The 25,427-nt window shown below is 44.4% G+C and overlaps 1 protein-coding gene across 19 annotated transcripts in view; it reads right to left on the bottom strand.

Moving 5' to 3' along the window:
* The window catches only part of MEIS2 (Meis homeobox 2), a 299,653-nt gene that overhangs the window by 258,341 nt on the left and 15,885 nt on the right, over nucleotides 1–25,427 (bottom strand). For all 19 annotated transcript variants that reach the window (XM_069209023.1, XM_069209015.1, XM_069209016.1 and 16 more), the window contains exon 7: nucleotides 3,322–3,436. In XM_069209023.1, coding sequence (XP_069065124.1) covers nucleotides 3,322–3,436 — 115 coding nt within the window. The remainder of the gene's footprint in view (nucleotides 1–3,321; nucleotides 3,437–25,427) is intronic.

Here is a 25,427-nt window from a genome sequence, read left to right as displayed (position 1 = left end):
GAGCTAGTGTGAGGACACATAAAGCTTTAGCTTGTGAGCTAGTGAAAGGACACACTAACCTTTAGCCTGTGAGCTAGTGTGAGGACACATTAAGCTTTAGTCTGTGAGCTAGTGTGAGGACACATTAAGCTTTAGCCTGTGAGCTGGTGTGAGGACACACTAACCTTAGCCCGTGAGCTACTGTGAGGACACACTAACCTTTAGCCTGTGAGCTAGTGAGAGGACACACTAACCTTTAGCCCGTGAGCTAGTGTGAGGACAATCTTAAGTGCACACTGCTGACACGTCTCCAAGAACAAAATGTTTGCTATCTCAAGGGATGTTCTAGTCTGCAAGCTCACAGTGATCTGAAAACACAACTAAACATCAATTGTCCAACAAAACCACGAGGGCCTGTATTTAGTGTGTATTCTGTGTACTGGAGCAGGTGTGTCCAACATAGACCCAGAAGGACCGGATCCATGGAACATGTTCGAGATATCCACATGTAGAAACAGGGATTCTCAATGGTCCTCATTCACACACCAGTGGTTATCCTGGAAGGCTGGAATGGATTTGGACCTCATGGGCCTACTCTGGCCACCCCTCCCCTACGGGTACCAAACGAGTGTGCACACCTCTGTAGTCACACGTGTGACAAATTGAGCTTCATTGCCTGATAGCCACTAAATGTTGCTAGAAGCCTTAGGGGCAAAGGATCTGTGGTTCGTGGAGAGCGGACCCCTCTAAGGCAAGCGCATCTTCACATCCCACCCCATCTTGCCCCCTCTGATGCTGTTGTTGCAGACTCCATTCAAAGATGGCGGCACGCTGCACCCAGTGAACAAAAGGGCTCCTCAGTGGTGTTCACACCCCTGCTCCGGACACGGGTTTCTGCTTCCTTTCCTCTCTCGCTCGCGAGCACTATCAGTTCAAGACAACTACTGAGCCCTTCCTGAAGTCAGTCCTAGGCTGATCCCGTTTCAAAAGCCACATAACTTCCAGTTCATTAAATTGTGCACTTAGGAGAACTTACAAAAACAGACTAAAAACCTCTGGTTTAAGGCAGGATTTATAAAAATCAGCCAGGAATGGCTTTATTGATGAGTCAACATAGGAATAGGCACAAAATGAGCCAGTTAGAGATGAGAACTCTTAGAGATGAAAACGAGAAGCCTACAGTTTGTTTCTTTTTCTTATAGAAGCAATAACACAAAGACGCGCCATCGTCATTACGTTGGATCAAAGGGGTAACGTGTGAGTGGGGGCAGAACAGGGTGAGGTGTTAGCTGCGACCAGGCTCCCACACCCGGATTTGGGTTTTCTAATCCATCCCAATAATCTTTAGCCACATTTAATGTGGACACAGAGGGCTGGACAGCAGTCGCCTGGATGCAGTATCGAACAGACAGGTAACCAGCAATGGATTTATTTCAGCCAAAGGATTTAATCAGGTTAGTTCATCTAACAGATCACTCCACTCATCAGGTGGGAAAGGACCTGACCTCCTTGGCTTTAAATGGAAAACTCCACATGTCATTTAGTGGATGGTTCAGGTCAGGGGGCTCCTAGGCAGCCTTTGGACCATCCATGACTCCTCAGAGATGGCCATGCTCAAACCCTGTCCAGATGTTTTATCTGCTTGGAGTGGACCAAGAGGGACAATAGAGCAACAATGAGAACAGAGCCAACCAAGGCTAGAGGTCGGCGAGGCACTGAAGGCTCAGACCAGATGCCGGGCTCCGGCTCAGCTCGGACTCCTCTTGAACCCTCAAACCCAAAATGAGCTGAGCTTTTGTGCAGCTTCTGCCTCCCAAAACACACTAACCCATGCAGCAAATACTAAGGACAAAGCATTAACCTTTGGTGTAAAACAGGAGAGACAAAAAAGGTACCCAACTTGTGGCTGAATTGCAAAGTATAAAACTAGAAAACCAGGAATCAATCCTGGCTTCCTCCCTTGCGCAAATTATGTGATCCCATGGAAAAATGTTATTTCACACTACCTCCTTCCCTCTTCATTATTACATATTGCAGCAGCTGGAAATTCATTAGTCCAGGATGTGTTCTGTACAGAAACATCTGGAATTTGCTTTATGTTGTTCCATGTATAGTAAGAATTTTAGTTCACTACTGCTGGTGCTGTGAGGGAGTGGAACGAATTTTCATGCGTAAAAAATATTATTATAAAAAATGGCCTCTCAATGCAGTGATGTATTATGATGTACAAAGGTGAAATGCTCCCATGTGTTCACTTGAATTTTGAAGAGCCTTTATCATTTGTTTTACATGATGTTTGTTGCACGATTTACATCCCAAACATTTTCAAGGTTCTGCTCGTGCACTTGCTCTTACAGCCAAGTCAGAGCCTTGGTTCAGCTCTTCTTGTTAATTTGTTAGCCAATCCACCTCTAACAAATTTTTTGGGAAGCCCACAAAAGGTCTTTTGCAACCAGGCAGCTCGCACTGTCTAGAAGGCAAGGCCTACAAAGGCAGACACAAGGGCTGAGAGTAGGCAAATCCTAGAAGCCAGCAGGGTTCCAATGCCTCTGTCTCCCTGGCAGAATAAAAGGTACGCAAGGTAGTGGAGGGACGGTACTAGCAGGTGACATGATCTGTTTGCAGGTGTGTGCGCCACGGATCCAGCCGCTTCTTATAAAGGATTCAGGGTCATGACACTGACGACAGATGAATTCAAGTGTGTACGCATGAAGAAAGTTTCATGGAAATACAACATACTTCTAATAGTTGAAGAACTAAGTCAGTGAGTGGCCATCTGCCCTCATCCATTTTTTTTAAAAGTCCACGCAGTCATTCCCACTCTCACAATATCCTCACCTAGCCCAGATAATTCGACTCTTGATGCCTGTTGGCCCAACGCTACATACAGAAAAATATCACAATTGGCTAATCCCATCCGCCAAAACTCATTTCACACTCTGCCATGCGATCAACAGCTTTGCCACTCACTGTAGGAGCTGATGATGTTACAAGCTAAATTCCCCTGTTTACGCTGTATTACAAATTACTCCATCGCAGCCGGAAAGGAGTCTGCCGCTCTGTTTACTTACAGTACGCAAAAATAAACTGCAGATAACCCAATTTGTCAAGGAATTGGCATCGTCAACCCATTGTTATTCCAGCGCTTGTTGAAAGATTAGATATTTGACTGTGAAATAAAAAATACATGTTAGGGGAAGGCTGTCTCCCTAGGTCCCAGCTGATTACACTCCAAGCCTCACTCCATGTTTACTCGGTGGCAGATGTACAGATACGGAGAAGGCAGCCGTTGCACCAGCCACGGCCACCTTGCTCAGGAAGAATAGAGTCAGCTCTGCTTACCTTGTTCACTGCTGTTGTCTCCGCTCTGGGACGCGTGACCCCCGCTGGAGGGGCCCGGTGTACCCGCCGAATGCGTGGACGTTGCGTCGTCGTGATCCCGCCAGGACGAAGGATTCTGGGAGCCGAAACACAACATGATGGTTTTCCAGGGAAATTGATCCCAGGCAATGGTGAGGATACAGGCGGAACAGCAGGAGAAGGATTGGGGGGAGAGGGGCGAGACAAGATAAGAATTAGTGTTAGTAAAATTGACAGATCTGCAGAAAACATACATTTTACATTTAAATTCACACCATATATCCCCTACATTCATTCATTGAGGGATTTCACTGCAGAATCGAAGATAGGGACAGATCTTGCACCAACAGAGGAATAGCAGTGCACCTGGAGCTTACTCCATGTCAGTGCCTCTTTTCATGTTCATCTCCTCCACTTCCTGTTCTATTCCCACCCCACATAGAGCATGCGCTCTTCATGAAAAGCTTACTTAGAGAGTGTCAAGCTAATGAATCCAAAATAAGTCTAGTTTTTGGGAAAAATCAATTGGACTTCAAGCCAAGTTGATGACCTTTAAACCCCAAAAAGTCAGGGGACATAATTTTAAACCGGGGGAAGAGTATCCCGACATGTAAAAGACAGATGGGCACAACACATCATGGGAGGAGTCAGCAGAGGGATGAGGGAGTAAAAGGCAGTTGTGGAAACACAGGAGAAGTTGGGGAAAATTCCACCTCAATGAAAGAAAAAAAAACAATGAAGAGCAGAAGTGAATAGCGAGAAGGAGGAATCAGGGTATAAGGTGGGTACAGAGAGGGATCCTGGGAAAGGCTTAATGGGGGGCGGATGGGGAAATCACAAGGCAGAAATCCTTAAGAGAGAGAGAAAGAAAGGGAGAACGAGAGAGAGAGAGTCAGAAAGGATTTAGGTTATGGGAATCCTCTACTCGACAAAAGAAAGAGGTTCTATGTGATCCCATGAAAAACAAACTTGAAGGCAAACACCAACAAGTCCATACAGATCTGTTCTAAAACCCACTGGAGACTGCAAAAGGACAGAATTTGTCTTCATTATTATTCAATTTTTATCTATATTGAATTATTATTCAACATGGTTGAAGTGCTTTTCTCAAAATTAGACATACAGCACCACCGTGTGGTGGAGTGCCATTACTGTTGGTGTTGAGAATTAAGTGCTGGTACCAAGCACCGTAAACCACTAGGTCAAATTAAGTACCTGTGCGCCACTGTTGCCTTGGCCTGTATGCACAGTTCACTGCACAGATTCCCAATGGGGAAGGCCCTACCTTTCATCCTTAGGAGGTCAACTTAAGAAGAACTTCAGAGTTGCATAATAAAAATGCTTGCTCTTTTATTGTCAACAAACAATTCACCGACTGCTAGGTGCTGTATATTTAGCATATATCATTGCCGTGAACATGAACAATGCCAAAAAGCTGAGGACAGCGCTATGTTTGACGTAAATGTTGTGTCCCAAATATTGTTTTCAAATGTAGTGTGACTTTGAGTTTAGAGTGTCTATAGTATTTCGAATGGGGCATACTTTTGTGCGCTATCCTGACAATGTAATGGCACTCCATCTAAGTGGAAACACCATATGCAGCACTGTAGAAGTAAAACAAAACATTCACCCCTCAGCCCTGAGCCTCATAGTGCCAACCCCATGTGCGTCTCTGCGCTTCTCTAGGCTACGGAACCACATGGCCTTACAACACGAAGGCAAGATTTAACTAAGTGTCTGCACATTATATGTGTGCACAGGTATGTGTACGTTTATATACATGCGTTTGTATATGTGTGTGTTTGTGTGCATGTGCACATATGGGCATGAGTATGCATGCGCCTATATGGGCATGTGTGTGTGTTTGAGTCTGTTTATGCATATGCATGTATGTGTGTGTGTGCTTATGAATTAATATGTTTATATCCATGCATGTGTATATGTGTGTGTTTGTGTGGATAGTTATGCATGTGTGCACATATGCGCATGGGTATGCATGCACCTATATGTGCATGTACATGTGTGTGTGGGCGTCTGTTTATGCATATGCATGTATGTGTGTATGTGCTTATGAATGAATATGTTTATATCCATGCGTGTGTATATGTTTGTGTGGATAGTTTTACATGTGTGCACATATGCAGTATGCATGTGCCTATATTTGCATGTACATGTGTTTGTGGGCGTCTGTTTATGCATATGCATTGATGTGTGTATGTGCTTATGAATGTATATGTTTATATCCATGCGTGTGTATATGTGTGTGGATAGTTATGCATGTGTGCACATATGCGCATGAGTATGTATGCGCATATATGTGCATGCACATGTGTGTGTGAGCGTCTGTTTATGCATATGCATGTATGTGCTTATGAATGAATATGTGTATATCCATGCGTGTGTATATGTGCGTGTTTGTGTACACATATGCGCATGAGTATGCATGCGCCTATATGTGCATGTACATGTGTGTGTAAGAGTCTTTTTACGTATATGCATGTATGTGTGTATGTGCTTATGAATGTATATGTTTATATCCATGCGTGTGTATATGTTTGTGTGGATAGTTATGCATGTGTATGCATGCGCCTATATGTGCATGTACATGTGTTTGTGTTTGAGTCTGTTTATGCATATGTAGGTATGTGTGTATGTGCTTATGAATGAATATGTTTATATCCATGCCTGTGTATATGTGTGTGTTTGTGTGGCTAGTTATGTATGTGTGCACATATGCGCATGAGTATGCATGCGCCTATATGTATATGTGTGTGTGGGCATCTGTTTATGCATATGCTTGTATGTGTGTATGTGCTTATGAATGTATATGTTTATATCCATGCGTGTGTATATATGTGTTTGTGTGGATAGTTATGCACGTGTGCACATATGCGTATGAGTATGCATGCGCCTATATTTGCATGTACATGTGTTTGTGTTTGAGTCTGTTTATGCATATGCATGTATGTGTGTTTGTGCTTATGAATGAATATGTTTATATCCATGCCTGTGTATATGTGTGTTTGTGTGGATAGTTATGCACGTGTGCACATATGCGCATGAGTATGCAAAGGGCCTATATGTGCATGTACATGTGTGTGTGGACGTCTGTTTATGCATATGTATGTATGCGTGTATGTGGTTATGAATGAATATGTGTATATCCATGCGTGTGTATATGTGTGTGTTTGTGTGCACATATGCGCATGAGTTTGCATGCGCCTATATGTGCATGTACATGTGTGTATGGGCGTCTGTTTATGCATATGCATGTATGTGTGTGTGGGAGAGAGAGAGAGTGCGCGCCTGTAAATGAAAGCAAAGCTGTCTTCCGAAAATCCCCTGATGAACTGTTGATAACTTAATTATAAGACTCCTTTGGCCATAGCAGGCTTGTAAATTAGCAACATAATGAAGATGGGAAAAGAGCCTTTGTGCCATATCTGGAGCACGTTAACCCTTTGTGGGCAAGGGAGGATGGTAGGCGGGTGAAGGTACAGGCAACAGGCAGCGGGCGAACCTGCAGAAGTATTTCACAGTTCGTTAATGGGAATTAAGCGCCCTGTGAGGTTTAATGGGCGGCTCTCTATACCATTAAATAGCCCCAACCCCCCCCACCCGCCCATTAAAATGAAAGCAGTTGTAAATCGTGCGCAGGAAGTTTGACGAAACTTGGCACATCAAGTTGTACCAGCATGGGGCAACCAGCAAGTTTGGAAATGTACGGAGTATTGGGTTCGCTGGAATGAAAAGCCTCTGTTTTTTTGAAAATCACAAAACTCCTGAGGAGAATGTTGCAGTCGTGCTGAGGGTACCCCTTCAGGCCCTGGTCACCCCCTGGTCTCACAGGATTTTAACTATACAGGAAAAGCTTTATCAGCGACACACACTGAATGTAATTTCCTCTGGTAGAAATGTCCGAAGAGAACACATGAGGCCAGTCGAAGGCGCTGGGCGCGCAGATCTTATGCCCAGTAACGCTTACGTAAAGCATAGCGACTACAACTCTCTTATCAACAACCTTAAACCGTAAAACAAAGACTAAATGCTGCAGACAGAGAAGACGGAAGAAACATTGCAAACAGCTTGACTTCGTCCTAAAGATGTGCTAAGTTTTTTTTCTCACAACCGCCACAAAGTTTCAATGAAAGTTTTGGACTTTCCCACACTTGAGTTAAACTCATTACCTCTGCCACAATTTAAATAGCAAAAAGGTAAACTTGCAGAGAACATTTCTGAACGCATTTGCAAAAGCGCAAAATAGAATTCTACAAACGTAAACTTCCGGAGAAAGTTTTTCTGCATTTTCCCTCCTAGCTGGGTTTAATTAGTGTGGCAATTATCTTACAATGGGATAAAAATTAGCTTTCAATGTGCAGACATGATTCTCATGTGTTAATTTAAAGCAGTGACCTCTGGGAACTTCGCCAGGTTTGAAAATCTGAACCTCCAACCACATAAAAACAATGGCACACTCCTGCTAGGAGCCCAATGTGAGCACACATGTGTAGCCTTAGACATGTTGCAGCACACATGACAACTGGAAGTAACATTGCACACATTTGGTGCAAAATGTTCATCATTACGGAGATTTCTTTTTAAATAGTACAAGTGACACACTGTATTCATCTACACCTAGGGTCTCCAACCTTTTCTGTAATAAGAGCTACCTATGTTCAATAAAAATCATCTCGAGCTACTAGGAAATATTATCAGATTTGTTGCAGAGATCACATCACACAAGACTACATTAGTGGTCACCCTGTGTGAGGTTACCGGAAGGAATGACTGCTCTAAATATATTTTGGGAATTCAACCATTTTCTCCAAATATCAGCTTATGAGTTCTGGAAATACACAGTTTTTAAATTGTGTCTAGAGGTGATAATTAAACAAAGCAAAAGCTTGTAATTTAATGGGCTGGGTTGCACAGAGGGGAGCTACTTACAAGTATCCGGAGAGTTACCAGTAGTTCACGACTACTCGTTCAAGAAGCCTGGCCTGGACAAAGGTAGAGCTTCAAAGACTAGATGGCCTTTCTGGGAGCTAGAAGTGAACTGATGCTCCTAAGGAAGGGTAGAGGTAACAAGATCTACGGCATTGCTTCAAAGTTATTGTGAAATGACAATATGGTGCTTCACAAAACACCTAAATAAATAAAAAGGAATAACCCCCAAATAGAGAAAAGACAACTGAAGAAGGATTAGTGCCTTACAACTCTTCCAAATTTGCACGAGCAGAAGGAAAGCCTACATAAGATGAACAGTAATCATGAAAAAGTACACTCAAAAGCACTGATATTACCATTTCACGGAAAATTCAAGCAGGGACGTATCCTGGGCGCAGGGGGTCGGACGCAAGCGGGCAAGGATGGTAACCTGGTCCGCAGGCGGCTTGGTGGTAGGAGCGAGAGCCTGCGATGGCCAAGCGAGCTATCTGTGGAGCAGCGGCTTATGGTGGAACCCTCTCCGTGAGCACCCCCCTTTTATACTCGACTTAGGGACCCACTCGAAGGGCTCAGGATTGAAGGCAAACAGTGAGAGTCGCTCTTGAGCGTCAGCTGTTTGCCGGATGGCCGTCAGATGGAGGGCTTGAAGAGACAGGATCAAAAAGGATCCGGACAATGGCTTGGCGTGGGTTTAAGGCGCCAACAAGAGACGGCAGCACCCCGCCATTCACAAGTGGGGAGACCCACAACATGGCAGCAGACACAAATGTAGTAGGGTGCAAAGCAAGGGCTGCTAATGATATGCACTGCAGGCCCTCTAATGGCCGCCAGCCGCCTCCACTGAGCCTCATGTGAAAATTACAAGAATGAATGAGTTACCCTCGAGTGTACATCTCAAGGCAGCTGTTACCAAGAATCCATCGGCAGCTCCAGGCCGCTTTTGTGCTTGGAAAGAGCTGGATTCGGGAAGGGTTCCCTGAGCGCGCTCCCCGCCGGTGTAAACACTGAGTCCCCTCGTGTAGGCCAGGGTTCTCTTTTTACACACAGGCTGGTTTTGATTTTCAAATACAGAGTGCTTTGTGGGGGTCAGGCTGCAATCAAAGGACGGAACGGGCTGTCGGAGGCACAAATAAACTGAACTGGCTGCTGGGGGGAGTTTCGTGACACCGCACACCCCTCCGGATGGTCTGCCTCTGCTTTCCAGTTTGTGTGCCCCTATGATTTTGCTTTGACACTTCTGTCATGGCGGCTGGGGTATGCAAGGCTCGGTGGTTAATGTTAGGCACGGCCTCTCTGCAGCCATGAGATCCTTTTACTATTGCGAGAGTGAAAACACAGGCGTTGTTGTCACTGTGATAGCCTCATGTGTCCAAAGCTAGGAAGTAACTTGCCCCAAGTAACCTGTCTGCTTTCAGCTGGTGCCCTCCTCCCATGGTCACTCTGCGCATCCCTGGCCCACCCCTCACCGCCCCTGGTACCGTGCCCTAATAGCAAAGTGCTAGGAAAACATGAGTTGAGCGGGCACAGAGTAAGACGCGTTGTTGGCTCGAGTACCTGAGCACTGAGTACCTGAGTACTGAGTAGGTGAGTAAACTTCCCAGAAGCTTACATTCTTTCTACAAACTGACGCCCAATTTTAAGAATCAAGGAGCAGTGGGAGGAGGGCGAATGCGCACGTGAGGCACCAACGCAAACAAGGTGTGTAGATCTGGGAACTGTTTTGGAGCAATTATCCTGTTAGCAGCAAATCTACCAGAAACAATGTACACAGTCGAAGCAAAACAATCTGTCCCAGAGAGGGAGGAACCATCAAGCGAAGTGTGGCACGTTTGGACTAATTTCAGCCTCTGGTAACTACTCTGGGCTGCGTTCCATTCCATTGTTTTTGTGCTCCCTGTGCCACACCAGGCAGTGAGCAAGCGAATGGTCATCCAGGGGTGATATTCACATGACATGCATGGCTTGAACATGTCTGGTAACGTGCAAGCTGACATCCACAGCGACCACCGGTCTAGCCTCAGCTGGTTTTTGGTGTGTCAGTAGAAAGCCCTGGCCTACTGTAGGATGCTGTCAGGTCTCTGTTGGATGCAAAGTTGTGGCATAACCATGCAGCATCAGGTGGTCTTGGACGTGCCAGTCCTTGGGCTTCTTCAACTCTGGTACCCTGTGAAGCCTCCACTGGCAGCAGTTGAGGTTTCCATCCTGGTAGGTCATTGTGAACCTCGCCATAGGGTCTGTGGAGGTGACTCCTCAGGGGCGTCTGTGAAAGTTGTTGGGTGGATCCCAATGCCCAGACAACAGATCCGGGTTTAAGGGTTACGTATGGAGAACCAAACTCTACATAGTTTGACGCACGCGAAAAACCCATAAGATTACTGCACCTCTACTGCGAGCAAGGTTTCCATGAGGCGAGCATGGACACTAGACGTGGAAAAGTACTTAAAAGTACTTCAAGGCAGGACAAATGCCAGGTCACTGTCATGCCCTTGTCCAGCCTCTTTCCCCTGGTTCTTTTCGCTTCTTTCAGGCATGGAAATATCCTAACAAATGTCTATCAAAGTAATTTGGAGCAGCTTAAAACACAACCAATAAAGTCCAAAATACAGTAGTGGTCACAGTCTCCAAACACCATCAGGAAAGGTTCCCAAGGCTGAAGCTGACACATTTCAACTGGTGTAGACGAGTGGGAGCTTGTCAGACATGCGTATACATCTGGTTCAGGCCATGGTTTCCAACTTGTAAATGTTTGATCCACTTGCTATGAACCCACCTTGATCTACAATTCCAATACCAGCTACCCCATTTGACAAATTGTGTGGTCCTTGGCAAATTAAGTTAACTCCTTGGGCCCCAATATCATTGCCCGCCAACTTTGGAAGCAATTAGAGAGAGAGGCTAATCCTCTTTATTTAAGGCTGTAAGAGGATCTGGAGGTATTTAGGCCGAGGGATGACTGGCACGAACATGATTTCTACAACAAAGTGCTGTGTATGGTTATCCCTTCAGACTTGTCCTTAGATATACAGTTCACAGAGTCATTGACCGATGCTCTGTTTTAGATTCAAACATTAGGACACACTTACCATACGAAAGTAACGAGGCGTATTTTCTCCAATTGCCATTTCTCTCTGGGCCTGGCTTAACCATCAAAAGCCTCACTTAGTTACACCACGCCTTCAGTGTGGAACCAAAAACTCATCATCACAACTCAGCATTTACGCTTTAGAAACCTTTCCGGTTGTCAAACGACACAGTATAAGGTTACACTGCACTCTATCGGGCTTACTCACATCAACAGGATTATCCAGCACATTTACGTGGGATAACAGCCTTGAGATCTTAAATTTAACAAGTACGGGAGGGACCAGACAGATTTATCATGGAGAAGCTGGGGACTGAAGGACGTGTTTTCAAAGACATCATCATTTAGTGGACAGCTCTAAGTTGCCTGTCACTAAGCAGGCAGCCGTGTTTTGAAGTGTCTGAAGGAGAACCGTATGGTTGATGAGTAGGCTTCGCTGCAGGTCATTTCCGCAGTCTGTGCTGGTAGACTATCACAAGCCCAGAACCCAGTATGAGGCACAGGAGTTTGTGGAAACTGTTGCCTTGCTCGTACTAGTGGTTGGAAAGGGACAGGAAATGCTGGAGTCAAGGCCTCTGGAGGGAGGAGGGGTGGATGTTCAGCGTTAGAGACCCAGATGGCCTCCCTAGGTCAGTATCCTTCAGACGCCCTTGAAAAGAACACTACCAGGAAGCACAAAGCTCAGACTCTCATCATCATCTCAGGAGGCCACATCGCTTTGTACTGTCCATGCGAGGGCAGGAGAAGGCAGTGAGGGAGGAGATGGGCACGAAAGGACAGTAGGCTCTGGAAAGTCCAAAATAAGTTTGGTCATCCGTAAACCCCAACTGATTGGTCCACGCCTAAAGATGCTAATATCCTGAGCATTTGTTGGCATAAGTACAGGACAGGCCTGTGGCCCAATCATAATAGAAATACATGACACTCGAGTGCTGCAGCATAACCTTGTCCTAGATCCGCTATGACATGCTCAGTTAACCATTTGCGCCCAAGGCGGGCCACACTCATGGTTGGTCATAAGGCAAGAAGATACCACGGAATCAAGCATTCAAAAAAGGCAGGTGAATTCTAGGTTCAGCTCAAATTTCACCTCTAGGATGTGGTGGTACTGAAGTGGTCCGGGGGTCCAGTTGCCAGAAACTGTCTCTAGCCATTAATTTGTACACCACAGCACTTCCCTGGGGAGGTGGAAATAGAGTGATTGTGCCAGGAGACTATGTTATGACCCAGTTGCCCAGGCCCATCTCCTAAAGGGTGCCAAAAGGTCCCCCTCACAACCTTTCCCTGCACCTAAGGAACACAGCATCGCTCCGGGAATCCAGAAAAGGAAGCATGACATGGTGGCTCGACTGAACAGAGCACCACGAAGCAGCTAGCAACTCCAGCACCTTGAGACCCTCACGGGTGATTCGCTGCGCTTTATAAATCCTGATTGATTGATCCCCCTTAGAGCTGGCACGGTGTTTTGGGGGGCTCACCTTATTAGTTGTCCCAAGGTCCCTTTATACTGTGGAGCAGGTACGTCCATCCTGAGTAAAATGAAGCAAGGACCCTGGGACGCAGCGGCAGTGGCCAGAGTTCAATTAGCCGATGCTGGAAGGGCCGGAAAGGTGGTCAACCTTAACTCTGGTAAAAGAATGATGGCCAGGTGGTCTAAATGTCTAGTGTTCTGGACAGGTTATTAGTGGCTGATGTGTTTTATTCTTGTTGTACGTAAATACAGCCCGACAGTTATTTCTCAAGACAGTGCAGTTCTCGGAGGGTGGGTCCCTCTCCTATAACCAGTCGCGTGCCACCAGTTTGTGAAAGGGCAGGACACGTTACGCACTGTTGCGCACCCCGGCATGCGTGTGTGCATCTGTGTGTACACATACATGCATCTTTGACCCCCTAACATTGCAATTACACCACTAGGTGATTTCCAGGACCCCGCAAGGCCTGTTCTCCTCTTCCCAGGAGTAGACATGACTGGGAGCCGGAGAAGGGACCTATTTGCTGCCCCCTAATTTCGTTAAAACGCAGTTCCCAGTAGAAGAGATCGCGCAGGCAGTCGATGGAGTAGACGCAAGTGCCGGGGTCTCCCAGGGCCCTGTTTCTATTTGCCGGGGCTACACAGCTGATAATGCAAGCTGTAATTAATATAAAAGCGGGAGACAATATAGCTAAAAGGTTGCAGTAGGCAGGCCACAAGAGATGCTTCCGACGCCTGCCCTAGTTTCTCATTTACACATGCAGCCTTCCCTGGAAATCGCAATGTTTCCAGTGTTTTCTCCCTGGAAAGTTGAGAAAAAATTGATTCAGCACCATCATTGAATTTTGCTAAATCTCGAAAAGAGCAGAGAGAGGGCTGGGGTCTCTGGGCATATGAAGCAAATCAGACGCGTTACTCTTCCGTCGATGCAGAAGTCTCCCGGCGGGCACCGTAAGCGTTTTCTGGCCATTACAGGACTTCTGAGCGCGAGCTGACGGGAGGTGGGATTATTGCAGAGGGGCTGATATATTAAACCGGGCCTGCGCGCAAACATCACCGCGCCATGCGTCCTGAGTGCGTGCCCATATGGGGCTCTTGGCCTGCACTGTGCTGATGGCGTCGAGGGTTAACCCCTTCCGTGCCACCCGGATGCATGCACGCAGGCTTGCATTTTCAGAGGCCTTGCAAGAGTTGGAAGGCTGCATAAGGTAATCTTCGACGTAAAAATAGCAGCTTTGCAGCGCTCTTCGCTTCTATTAAGGGGTTATAGAGAGGGTTCCCCCACAAGGATTCATTGGTGCTGTCAGTTATCTGCTTTAGAGGTGAAAATGCAACCTCAAGTAACAGGCACTGGGGCTCTCTCCCAATGTATAGGGTGCACAAACCCTGCATAAGTCTCTCTGGCCCGGACCCAAGTCCAGGATTTTGTGGTAGGAAGAGTCCAGATGTAATACTGCGTTACAGAAGCCCTAAACCAGTGATTCCCAACCTGTGGTCCGGAGACCCCTGGGGGTCCGCGAAGCCTCCTCAGGGGGTCTGCGACTGCTTAGAAAATTAAATGATATTAACAGATCAGGTCCTAAATTTTCAGTAATGGCTCAGTGGGGGTCACCAAATTCCAATAATGATTCAGTAAGGGGGCCCCGGGATCCAGTAATGATAAAGTGGGGGTCCACAGAAGTCAAAAGGTTGGGAACCATTGCCCCAAATGACATCGCATGTAATCTCATTAGGACCGCACACTAGCGCAACACCACTCATCACAAAAAAAACAACAGGGCCCATCAACAGGACAAGAAGGCTCTGGAGAGCACAAGAAGCCTCAAAGAAACTGCATAGAAGCCATGTTTGTAGTTATTGATAACTAGACCCAGAGGTTTGACGAACTCTCTTTAATTAATCATACGTAGCAGCTAATTCTTTGCTTACTTTAGAGCCCTTTGCACCTACGCTATCCCCCTGCACAAAAGGGCTCGATGAAGTCACAGTGATGTCACAGTGGGGCTTTATGACATCTTAAAAAGTCTTCAGTGACATCACGACAGGCCTCGAAGACGCCACTAAAGCGTTCTTGAACAAGAATCAACAAGAGCTCGATTTCATTAAACATCGGGTCGACTGGGTCACTTTTGCGTTCAATGCCCTCAGTCAAGTTTAAATGACATAATAATGTGTGTCAATGACATCAAAAAGGGCCCCTGCGGCAGCACTGGCCTTCCACTTGAGCAAGGGGTACAACAAGAACGAAATAGAGCTCAATATCACCACAAAAGGGATGAGCGACAGAAGAACGCGGCTCACGTGGACCAATCCTTAAAGGGATCAAGAACAGGACAAAAGTGACAACATCAAGAGGATTTCCTGATATTGCAAAAGAGCAGAATAACATCAAAGTATGATTGAATGGTGCCTCAGCAAGCCCCAATGACGTCACAGCATTCGTCATTAACACACACCGGGTTCAATGCCGCATAAGAAGGAAATGGACAATCACCCTGAAAGAACCCTATGGCATCACCGAAAGGCTCAGCTACATCGATACAGGATAAGTTTGTATTTCAATAGTGTGCCATGACATCATAATACAAGTCAAGGTCTTCACAATAGCATTCATTGATAATGCAAGAAGGGTTCAGAGACATCACAATACGCCATTGATGCCACAGAAGGGAAAAAGGACACCCCAGAAGGTATCACTGCACAGTATCTTGAAAGAGATAAATGACATCATGGATATTGAGTCACAAATGTCTGGTGACATCACAAGCGGGCTCAGTGCTAGCATGATAGGACTCAGGGCAATCAAAACAGAGCTCGATGACACGACGAGCTGGCACACTGCGGCAACAGGGCTAATGTCGACACACAGGATGCAATGGACTCAAAACCATTGTTCAATGACATCACAAATGGGACCCTTGCCATTCCAAGATGGCTTGGTAACATTCTAAAAGAATTCGATTACATCACACAGGTCAAACCATAAACAGCTGATCTTTTGGTTTTAAGTGTTCTATCCCCTTTTAAAATCCCTTTGTCTCTCCCAGGAGGGTTCTATGACGTCATTACTGGAGAAGACACTTCAAAGCAGCCCCTATAGGCATGTGTGTGCATATCATTAGATACAGACACCTCTCTGTGACGTAGATCGCACCACAATGCCTTAAGGATCTATATGTTACCTAATAGGCAGACACCCCCTAAAAGCTCGAAGCATTTATTTGCAATGAACCTCCGGTCATTTCATTTTGAGTCACAGGTATTTTACACCCACTATAACCTGCCTCTTGATTACATCACTACGCGCTTCCATGACATCACAAAAGGGGAAGCCACATCTGCTCATATGTTATAAGTCTAATATCGACCTTCGCCTATTAAAGTTGACGGTCATCGTTAGCTCTTTCGCTCTGCTGCTAAATAGCCTAATCTGAGGCCTTCTCACCGTTGTAAACTTCTAACAAGGTGTCCTGTCTCACAGTGCCTCGAGGCACTGGGGACAGTAGAAGCAGACGGACAGAGCTACACGGGTGAAAGGGCCTTATCGACTTCAGGGACACTGGAATTATGTGGTTAGGGGAACACCAAATTATGCTGCAAGGTTAACTCAATTATGCACCAATAAAAGGGAAGTTATGTGGCATAAAGCAGCACTTTTTTGATAGTATTACCATATTATTTTGAAATGTTTGCACTTGGTGATACTGTCTGGGCAAATATTTCATCTTGTTAACGCCAGTTTACCAAATACCTAAACAACAAACTGGATGATGACCAGTTAACCTTTGCAAAGGGTCTCCCAATGTACAAGAACACAGATTGCCACGTTTTTAGTAATTTGTCACCTATTGGAGCTAGAAATATTTTCTTCTTAAAATCTGAAGATTGTGCAGTAGATTTTATGTGGGAAATCCTTAAAAATGTAAAATTAGCCGTGGCTGCACATTCGCATAATTTCAGTCGTTTTACCTATACTTACTGTAAAAAGCAGGGATACACAGATTACCATAAAGTAAACACTGCTCGAATCACGTAAAACCACCACGCGGAGAGCAGAGGCAAACAGCGGTCCGCTCCCAAAGTCAAATTAAAAACAAAAAAAACTATTCTGAAAGCTCGGACAGCAGAGTTAATTTCCTGGCCTGGAGCTTTCAACACTATACAATAGTTTAATATTGTTCTGCGAACTACTGCAAAAAAAAACCTGTCTTGTCTCCTACTTGGAGAGAGCACTTAGCTTTGCTGTGATGAAGTTATTTTAAGCCAGTTTGCACCAGCTCTCAGTGAACAGAGCGAGGCCTGTGTCCCCGGCTGCACAGCACACTGCCAGTTTGCTTGTGTGTAAGGATGCTCTGTTCAGTGTCCTTTGCGTTTCGGTCTCTCCTGTTGCAAAGCTTGCACTTGAGCACGCGTTAGAAGTGGTCTCCTCTCGATTTGGAGAATTCCTACTTCCTTTGCAGAAAGTATATTAAACAAAAATGGACTTGTTTCCCCTAACCAGGCACACACTTGACATTTCTGGGGAATCATTGTCAAGTTAATACAGCAGGAAAAAAAACGACTTCCAGACTGTTCTGTTTCTTATCCTGTACATATGTCTGGAACACTCTTCAAAGTTTGTCCAGATTACCTCATGTGCAGTGAGGACTCAAAGATACCTTTGCTATTTTTAGGTCAAGCATTGCAGCATGCAAGTGCTCTTTTGGACCTGTTGTAATTTATTCTGTGGGCTTTAACCACGCCCATCTTGTGCCTATCACTTTCATTCCTTCCTTGGCCTCCCTTTCAAAATTCCCTTGATTTCGTAGGGAAATGCTCCACGTTCGTCCCGCCTTGAGGCTGCTTTGTTGCTGCCTTTGAGACTGACCCTGTTACATGGATTATTGCACAATCGGCGAAATACCTTAGTGTGGCGCACTATATTTTCTTTTGCCTCCCCGCTTTGGGCTGCGTGGTGATATGTTGCTTCTTCTTCTGCTCTGTTTTGAGCGTGCCACTGTTTCTTTTTTATTTATTTCACATTTATTTCATATTTTGTTTTAAAAGGTTCATAGAGCGCAAACTCAATTGGAGAAGAGCTTTACATGAGTACGAGGAATTTCATATAGCGCAAACTTGATTGGAGGCGCACTTTATTTAACAGTGAAGTTTCATATAGCCTGAACTTAATTTAAGGAGTGTTTATAGGACTACAAGTTTAGCAGTTGCAAATACACAAATTGGAGCAGTTACAACAGTAAAAACAACAGAAATCCTTAATGTGGCTCTCTTGGCACAGCGGGAGAGACAATACTACGATATTCACTGCACTCGGGGAAACTCACCCCATTATGCTTTGTAGGCATTTCTTTTTCAAAACAATTTTGAAACTTAGCCTGTGGTTGTCCTAGGACAACAGGAACTATCAAAACTTTCAGCATGATGCACTCTTTCTGTCTAGGTCATCTCTGGGTCCCCACACTAGGTTGGGGGGACCCCAAAATAGCAACCTCTACCACCATTCAATGTCTTTCAAAGCTCTCCCATGACTGGAACTTTGGTTTACAGCTGGGAGTAGTTTGTATTTTTAGGGCCTTTTTTGTAATATTATTGTAGTAGGCTTGCTAGGCCTCAAAATGTGTAATGCACAGCGTCCTCTAGGGGCTACATATATGGTTACACTGCATTACTTACTGCTGTTCTGTTTTCATGTCGTTGTGCCCTCTAGGGGCTTACTACGTGGTTACATGATCATGTTTCTTAAAAATGCTTTTTTTATTAAGGTGTCCTCTAGGGGCTGTTCTGAGCATTACAGTCAAGGAACTACAATATTTGCTTAATTCGGAAACTCACCCCATAATACTTTGCAGGTCATTCCTTTTACAAAACATTTTTTTCCCATAACTCAATGCATAATGTGCTCTTTCTGTTTAGGTCATCTCTGGGCCCCCACACTAGATTGGGGGAACCCCAAAATAATAATAATATAAAACAATAAAATAAATAATGGCAATATTTTCATTTTTTTGCTGAAGATAGAGGAAGACGGTAAGTGGAAGTGCTTCCATTATATGCACGGCCACTAGAATTTTGTGGCAGAGTGGACCAAATTATGCGGCAGGGTTGACCAATTTATGTGGCAAGAAAAGTCCAGGTATTCATTTACAAGACCAATAGCTCTAACTCAAGAAAATGTGAGACGTATTGCATTGCAAATGCTTGTTTAAAGAGCCTGCTTAAGGTACAGAAAAAATACTCTATTTACCCAGCCCATCTCTGCCAGCAATCACCAGCAGCAAGCATTCTAGAATGTTCCTTTGTTTGATCATGTCTCCTGGTTTTGAGAACTGCTGTGACATCACTCACCGGGTGGTCTGCTTATTACGTGCACGCATGTGTGCATTTTTATATTAAAAGTATATTTTCCTCACTCTGTCCCTGTTAGGCCACATCAAGTCTCCTACTGCACTGTTTTTTTATTCCCAGAGGAATTTTATTACTCAATTCTCTTCACTTCGGAATGAGGAATAACATAGACGATCGGTTTTCCTGCACTGGAATTGTACGCATCCCCTTGTTTTGGCCTGTTTTTCCAACATGCATATGTCCACGCTAATCTTAGAAGAATGTATGCATAGAAAAACCCAGGAGTGTGGCATTTTCTTGAAAATCAAAATCTGAAATCAGGGGCCAAGCACCACTTGAAACCGGCCTCAGATTCCCTGTGCACTCAAAATGAGGCAGATAATTACAACCCCTTTCCATATCACTGAGGAAGGGACATACCAATCTGACCACGGTGGGACCAATTTACAATGGTTTTTAAATGTGAAATTCAAACGCAAATGTGCAAAAAATGTATTTGCTCCGAAATTTCTCCATTCACAAATCAGCAAACATTCCCACCTACAGAAGAGATTTACCACTGGTAACAATCTAGATTTGCACACAAACTGCAATGAGATTTAGAGAACCACCAAAAATGTGAAAATCCATGCAAATCGCAGATGTCAGTTTACAATATATAATTGATAATGTCCAATTTGAGGAGGTGTCGGGCCAGAATGTATGTGCAATTTCCCTTTGTCAGTGTCATGCCCAAACATCTGCATTTAAAATTCTCGAGAGACATAGTTAACAATTTATATAAAAAATGAAGAATGTTTATGCTCTGCCATAAAGGAACATATTTCATTACATTTCAGTGTCTGCAGAAACTGTAAAAGATAGAGTTATGTTGCATGGTAAATTGCAGATTGACTTATTTTAATGATCCTCCAATTTCTCTACCTATTTTAAGTTATGACCTGATTTGGAAGCTTCTGCAATGTGATTGGTGGAAGGCCAGTCATACGTCAGGACACATCTTCCTATGTGTTAACATGAAAACATCAGGGGCAACTCTGTAGGCAGCCTCCCATTGGATGTCAAGTGCAGGCCAGAGCTCGTTGGGGTCAGAGTGGGGTCATCGAAATGTTTAAGAAGAATGTGCAGGCAAACATATTCACTATATCAACCATCAGAAGCGTTTATGTGCTGCACTTGTAGATTCGTTTAATAAGCTTTCTTTGGCGGGGTCAGTGGCCATTTTTGGAGGGTGGATGGGGGGGCGGCCGCATCACAAAAATGTTTCCGTGCCACTGCAATAAAATTTAATAGCCGTGTGGGTTACATACAATAGTTGCCATTGTTAAGCTTTGTTATTTATCAGGATGGGAGGTGGGTTCATACCCTCTCAGCCCACTAACCAAACCCATCCTGAAGGAACATGTTTTAAAGGAAGCAGGGTTATACCAGTTTCTGGTCTAAGTTCACTTCCTTCACAAGAGGATGAATAATGCCGTGGCCTTCTGGGAGTGATAAGAAAAGTGCGAAACAGAAAGGCAGGGGTGACAACAGTAAAGATAATATGATAAAAAGGGACTAAATGAAAAAAATAGATGAAGCAAAATTACATTAAATGAGAGAAAAAGAAAAAACGTAAATGAAAATAGCAAATATGAGAATAAGAGAAAATAGAAACAGAAAATATGCAAATGAAAAGACAATAACAGCAAAGAAGAGAAAAATAGAATAATAAATATACAGATGATAAAGGAATTCGAAAATAAAATGGGTGTAGAGAAATCACGAAGAGGAAAAGGAAATCAAGAGAAGACATACGAAGTGAAAAGAGGAAGAAAGACAAAAAAACTAGACAAGAGGAGAAGAAAAAACGAACAACAGAGAGTGAATAAGAAAAGAAGGCAAGCACAGAGAGATCACAAAAATAAGGCAAATGAGAGAAAAGTAAAGAAGAAACAAGGGAGCACCGAGATAGAAGTGAAATGAAAAGAAGAAAAAAAGCATATAGGCAAACTATGAATAACCAAATAGGACAGTAATAGAGAAAAAAAGACAAAGGAAAGAAGATGAGCGTACAGAAAAGTGAAAATCCAAAAGAGACAAGAGAAAAGAAGAAATTGCATAGCGTGGAGAGAAAAAGTTAGTACATAGAGAAGAGAGAACAAAAGAAAACGAGTAACACTCTAGAACTGATACCCCAAATCAATTCTTGCGTCCGGTCATGAACTGTGCATTAGGATGGGCCAGCATGGTTGGGAAGGTACCCAGAACAACAAAATGTAATTCGTTTTTAGATTTTGGATTGTAACCATGAAATTCTTTCAACTGAAGTTTATAAGTGGACACTTGGGGTTATTTTTTAATGACTGTGAAATACTAATCATACTAGATATACGTAACTTCTGCTAACAAACGTGCATTTTTAGTGAACTAGTGGGATTTTGGAACACCTATCTGAAACTGGCCTGTATTGAGACACTCAGTGGGCTGTGGACCCCAGACATCGACTTTGGTGGACCCCACACCACTTCTCCTGTGCCTAAAGCCATCAAAGCATGGCCACATGAACAGCGGGCGGCATGCTTGGGCTTTACTCAAGCCTGGTCCAAGCAACTCTGCCCCATAACCCAAGAGACACGGCCTTCAGCTGGGCTAGGTGGTCTCTGGATGTAAGGCATGGCCTTTCGCCACACTGTGCACTCAGTACTCCAGCCCATCCCCTGAAGTTGGTCTTTGTCTGTGCCCTGAACCCTCTTGGTGCAGGTTGTGCCCTTTGGTTACTCTCTGCGCCCAGTTTCCCTGCCCAAGAGTCTGCAGGGAATGACCTTCAGACATGCCCAGTGGGCTTTTGGCCCCTCAGCATCCCTTGTGTCTGGGGGTTTCTGTCCTCTTCTAGACAGCATCCATCCGTTCACTTGTACACCCTATCTTTGGAAGGAGTTTTACACTTTTTATCAAGCAATTGTGAAGCTGGAAGCCTGGTTGATGAATTGAAAAGGTTCACAAACTAGTTTATGAACTGTATACAAAATGTGACTTTTTTTCAAGAAACAAATACACCAATTTCAGGTGCAGCATGGCTCCATAGAGTGGGGTGCGCTCGATTTGCACACACATTTCTCCAGCAATTCTTGCTTTTCTGAATGACGTTATCGAACTTATATTACCAGTTCACAAACCTTGTGTATTAATTTATGGTAATTTTTGTTAAATAAAAATCATTTTGCACCCTGGCTCCTCGGGGTGAAATGTGCTCATCTTCTCCCCATACTACCATACCAAGTTTTTCTCACCAAATGGTTCAACGACTTGGAGGCCCACAGGAGGCAAAAAAACACATCCAGGCAAATTAACTTCACATGTAGATTTACACTTCGAAAGGCCCACTTCACAAACTGAAGAGATAGCCCTAAATGTTTCCAGTTTGAATTAACTAAAAAAACGAACTGGATTTCAGCAAACCAGGCAAATTGAGTCAGTTGTTCCAGTCCTGCCTTCTTTCAAACTCAGGTCTGAGTCTATCCTGTAAGTATTGTTCTATAAAAAAAAAAAGTGTGAGAGACAGAATGGGGGATAGCACTTTTGGGGTCGCCTTTAAAATTTCCCTACTAATTTTTCACGAAATTGTAATGGTCCACTCCATGTTCATGCATATTTTTTTACGTTTCTGCAGATTCTTTTAATGTGGAGAATGTTAGTGAAAATTCACTTTCGACCCTATAGATGATGGCTCAAGGCGCAGATCCTTATCAGAGGAAGACGCGTCATGTGACCGTGCATCGAGGCGCAAAATATGGAGTCGTGCGGCTAAACCTCTTGCTGCTTACAGGACAGAAAAATAAGAGTGGAAACCTCAAACGGGCACGAGAGCGACAATCTCCCCAAATGCTGTTTTTCAAGTCTACCCTGTAGACCTGTGGATTCACTTGATATTTCTCATCTGAAGCAAGTCTTTGCCAGGCGGGTCCCAAGCTCTCCTTCAAGACTTCTCCCTTCCTCCAAGGTACTATGTCAGAATATGGAATCGTGTCTGCAGTAAATACTACATCCTAAATTTTGTTTGCAAACATATTGTACAATTGGGTATGGATTTTATATGATTAACTCCAACTGGTTGATATTTTTTTAGACTTTGTTTATATCAGACGATATTCCAACAATGAGATCCTGGTACCACCCCTCTTTCTATGAACTTGGTGGCCGGTCTTTCTTGGCATCGGTTCCATCATTGCAGAACTATCTTCCACGGCTTCTGAGGACAAAAATCCTACTTTATTGCCACGAATAAGTATCATGTCCATGATGGTGTGTTATATCCCTTTGTCTTCCTAGCGCCAAGAGATGTCACTGACGGATCTGTTTCTACGTTATGTGTTTCAAACACTTTAAAGTGGTAGATTTACAGATAAAAGGATCTCTTTACTGGGTAGGGTTTCATCCCTGTTTGAAACCACAAAGCATATATCACTGTCACCGTCTGAGATTGTACCCATCCACCCCACTTCCGGTCCCATCACCAGGGTGACGTCCGTTCACTGTGGTGGCTGGACCTTTCCCAAGAGTCTCCTCGTTCTGCACTGAGACTGCACTCCTAAAGAGCCCACTAATGAGGTGAGACTGTAGTCATTCAGTCCTGCCCTACTCCACAGCATCTCACCCCACCAGAGGGAAGTTGGTCTGCTCAGAACCACTTTCTAAGTACGCGCACCACTTTTTCTCATGGGTGACACCAAAAAACTATTTTTGGTGACCCAAACATATCACGTTTTGGCTGCCTTGCTTCTACAGAGCCTCCTTTAACCCAATACATGCAGATTTCGACCCTCTCACAACTCTTTTGGGGGTGACACAGCTCCTGCTCAGAGGGATAACGCTCACCTGCTAGGTGGATTGTGGCTGGTTTTACCAAAATGGTCCCCAAACCACTAGCAGACATTGACACAAAGGCTGCCCCACCAAATAGCCTAACTGTGGGTGTCTAAGTGGGTGTATGCTAAATGTGGTATTTTGAATATGTAAATATGAATTGACATGAAAGAACTAAAAGACACATTTATTGTTTTAAGGGCTCAAAATAGCAGCAAATGAACCACGTAACAGAGTAAAATGGGTCTACTGCTGTTTGCAACAGCTACATTAAACAAAAGTACAGGTGACAATATTTAGTCTCAGAAGGTTTGGGTGTAAACGACCAATGACTTTTCAAACACCACAACATCGCCCGCCAACCTAACGTTGCTGATGCTTCACATAGGTCATCTCCCTGAAATCCAACACTCCCCATGAGTCAAACAACAACATATCTACCTACAGCAAAACATCCTTATGCAACCCAACATTTTCTATGGTTCACACTGCACAGCATCTCCTTACAGCTTTACAGATTAAATTACACAATATCTATTCAGCCCAATATTGACACAACACAACATTCCCCCTGCAGCCCAACAATCCGCAGAGTCAAACACACAGAACACTCCCTGCAACCCTGCGCTTGAATGATCAGACGCACAAAACCCGCTGAGGTTACGCACCTACATGTCTCTTGGCTAACACCAGCACTGACCCATTCCATTTAATTTTTCAGTGAGTTGCCACCATCTTCAAAGGACATATGTATACTCCAAAACACTACTTGATATTCCTGACATTCAAACTGAACATCCAAGTTGTATTTTTTTAGTGTCTGCTGCCAGATGTTGGTGCCTTCGCTCTGAAACAGCAGTTTGGGTATAATTCCCCGCGCGCCATCTCTCGTTATCGACCATCATTTCTCGCATGAAAAAATTAGAGTACGTAAATAAAAGAAGCAGCCATTGGTTTCTATTTTTTTGGGCATTTGCAGCCAAATGCGGCCCGCGGGACTGGAACCGCTTCTTGATTATACAACGACACCCTCAGCGTTTGACCTCAGGTATTACAGCAATATCCGTAACGGCTCGATCTCGCTGGTAATATTTCACTGTTAATGCCCTGGAAGGCAGCCGTTCGACGGTATTACAGTATAAAACATCCTAAACACTGCCGGGGAACTGCGGCGGGACATATATATCTAAAGTAACTCTCAATAGGGAAATGGGGCGTACCAAAAATCTAATTTAGCTTGACTTATTTGGCTTGGAGTAGAGGTGAGGTTTTAAACTACTCTGCCTTCCTTCATTCCTCACACATAACTCAAGGATGAGTTAAGCACCAGAGGGACACTGAATATCACAGTGGGAAGGAACGTCTGAGACCAGCTTTTAGGCCTATTGCCTTCCAAAC

This window comes from Pleurodeles waltl, chromosome 9, assembly GCF_031143425.1.
Source record: "Pleurodeles waltl isolate 20211129_DDA chromosome 9, aPleWal1.hap1.20221129, whole genome shotgun sequence".
Lineage (NCBI taxonomy): Eukaryota > Metazoa > Chordata > Amphibia > Caudata > Salamandridae > Pleurodeles > Pleurodeles waltl.
The sequence above is the reverse complement of the archived record's forward strand: the minus strand, read 5'-3'. Positions and strand labels throughout refer to the sequence as shown.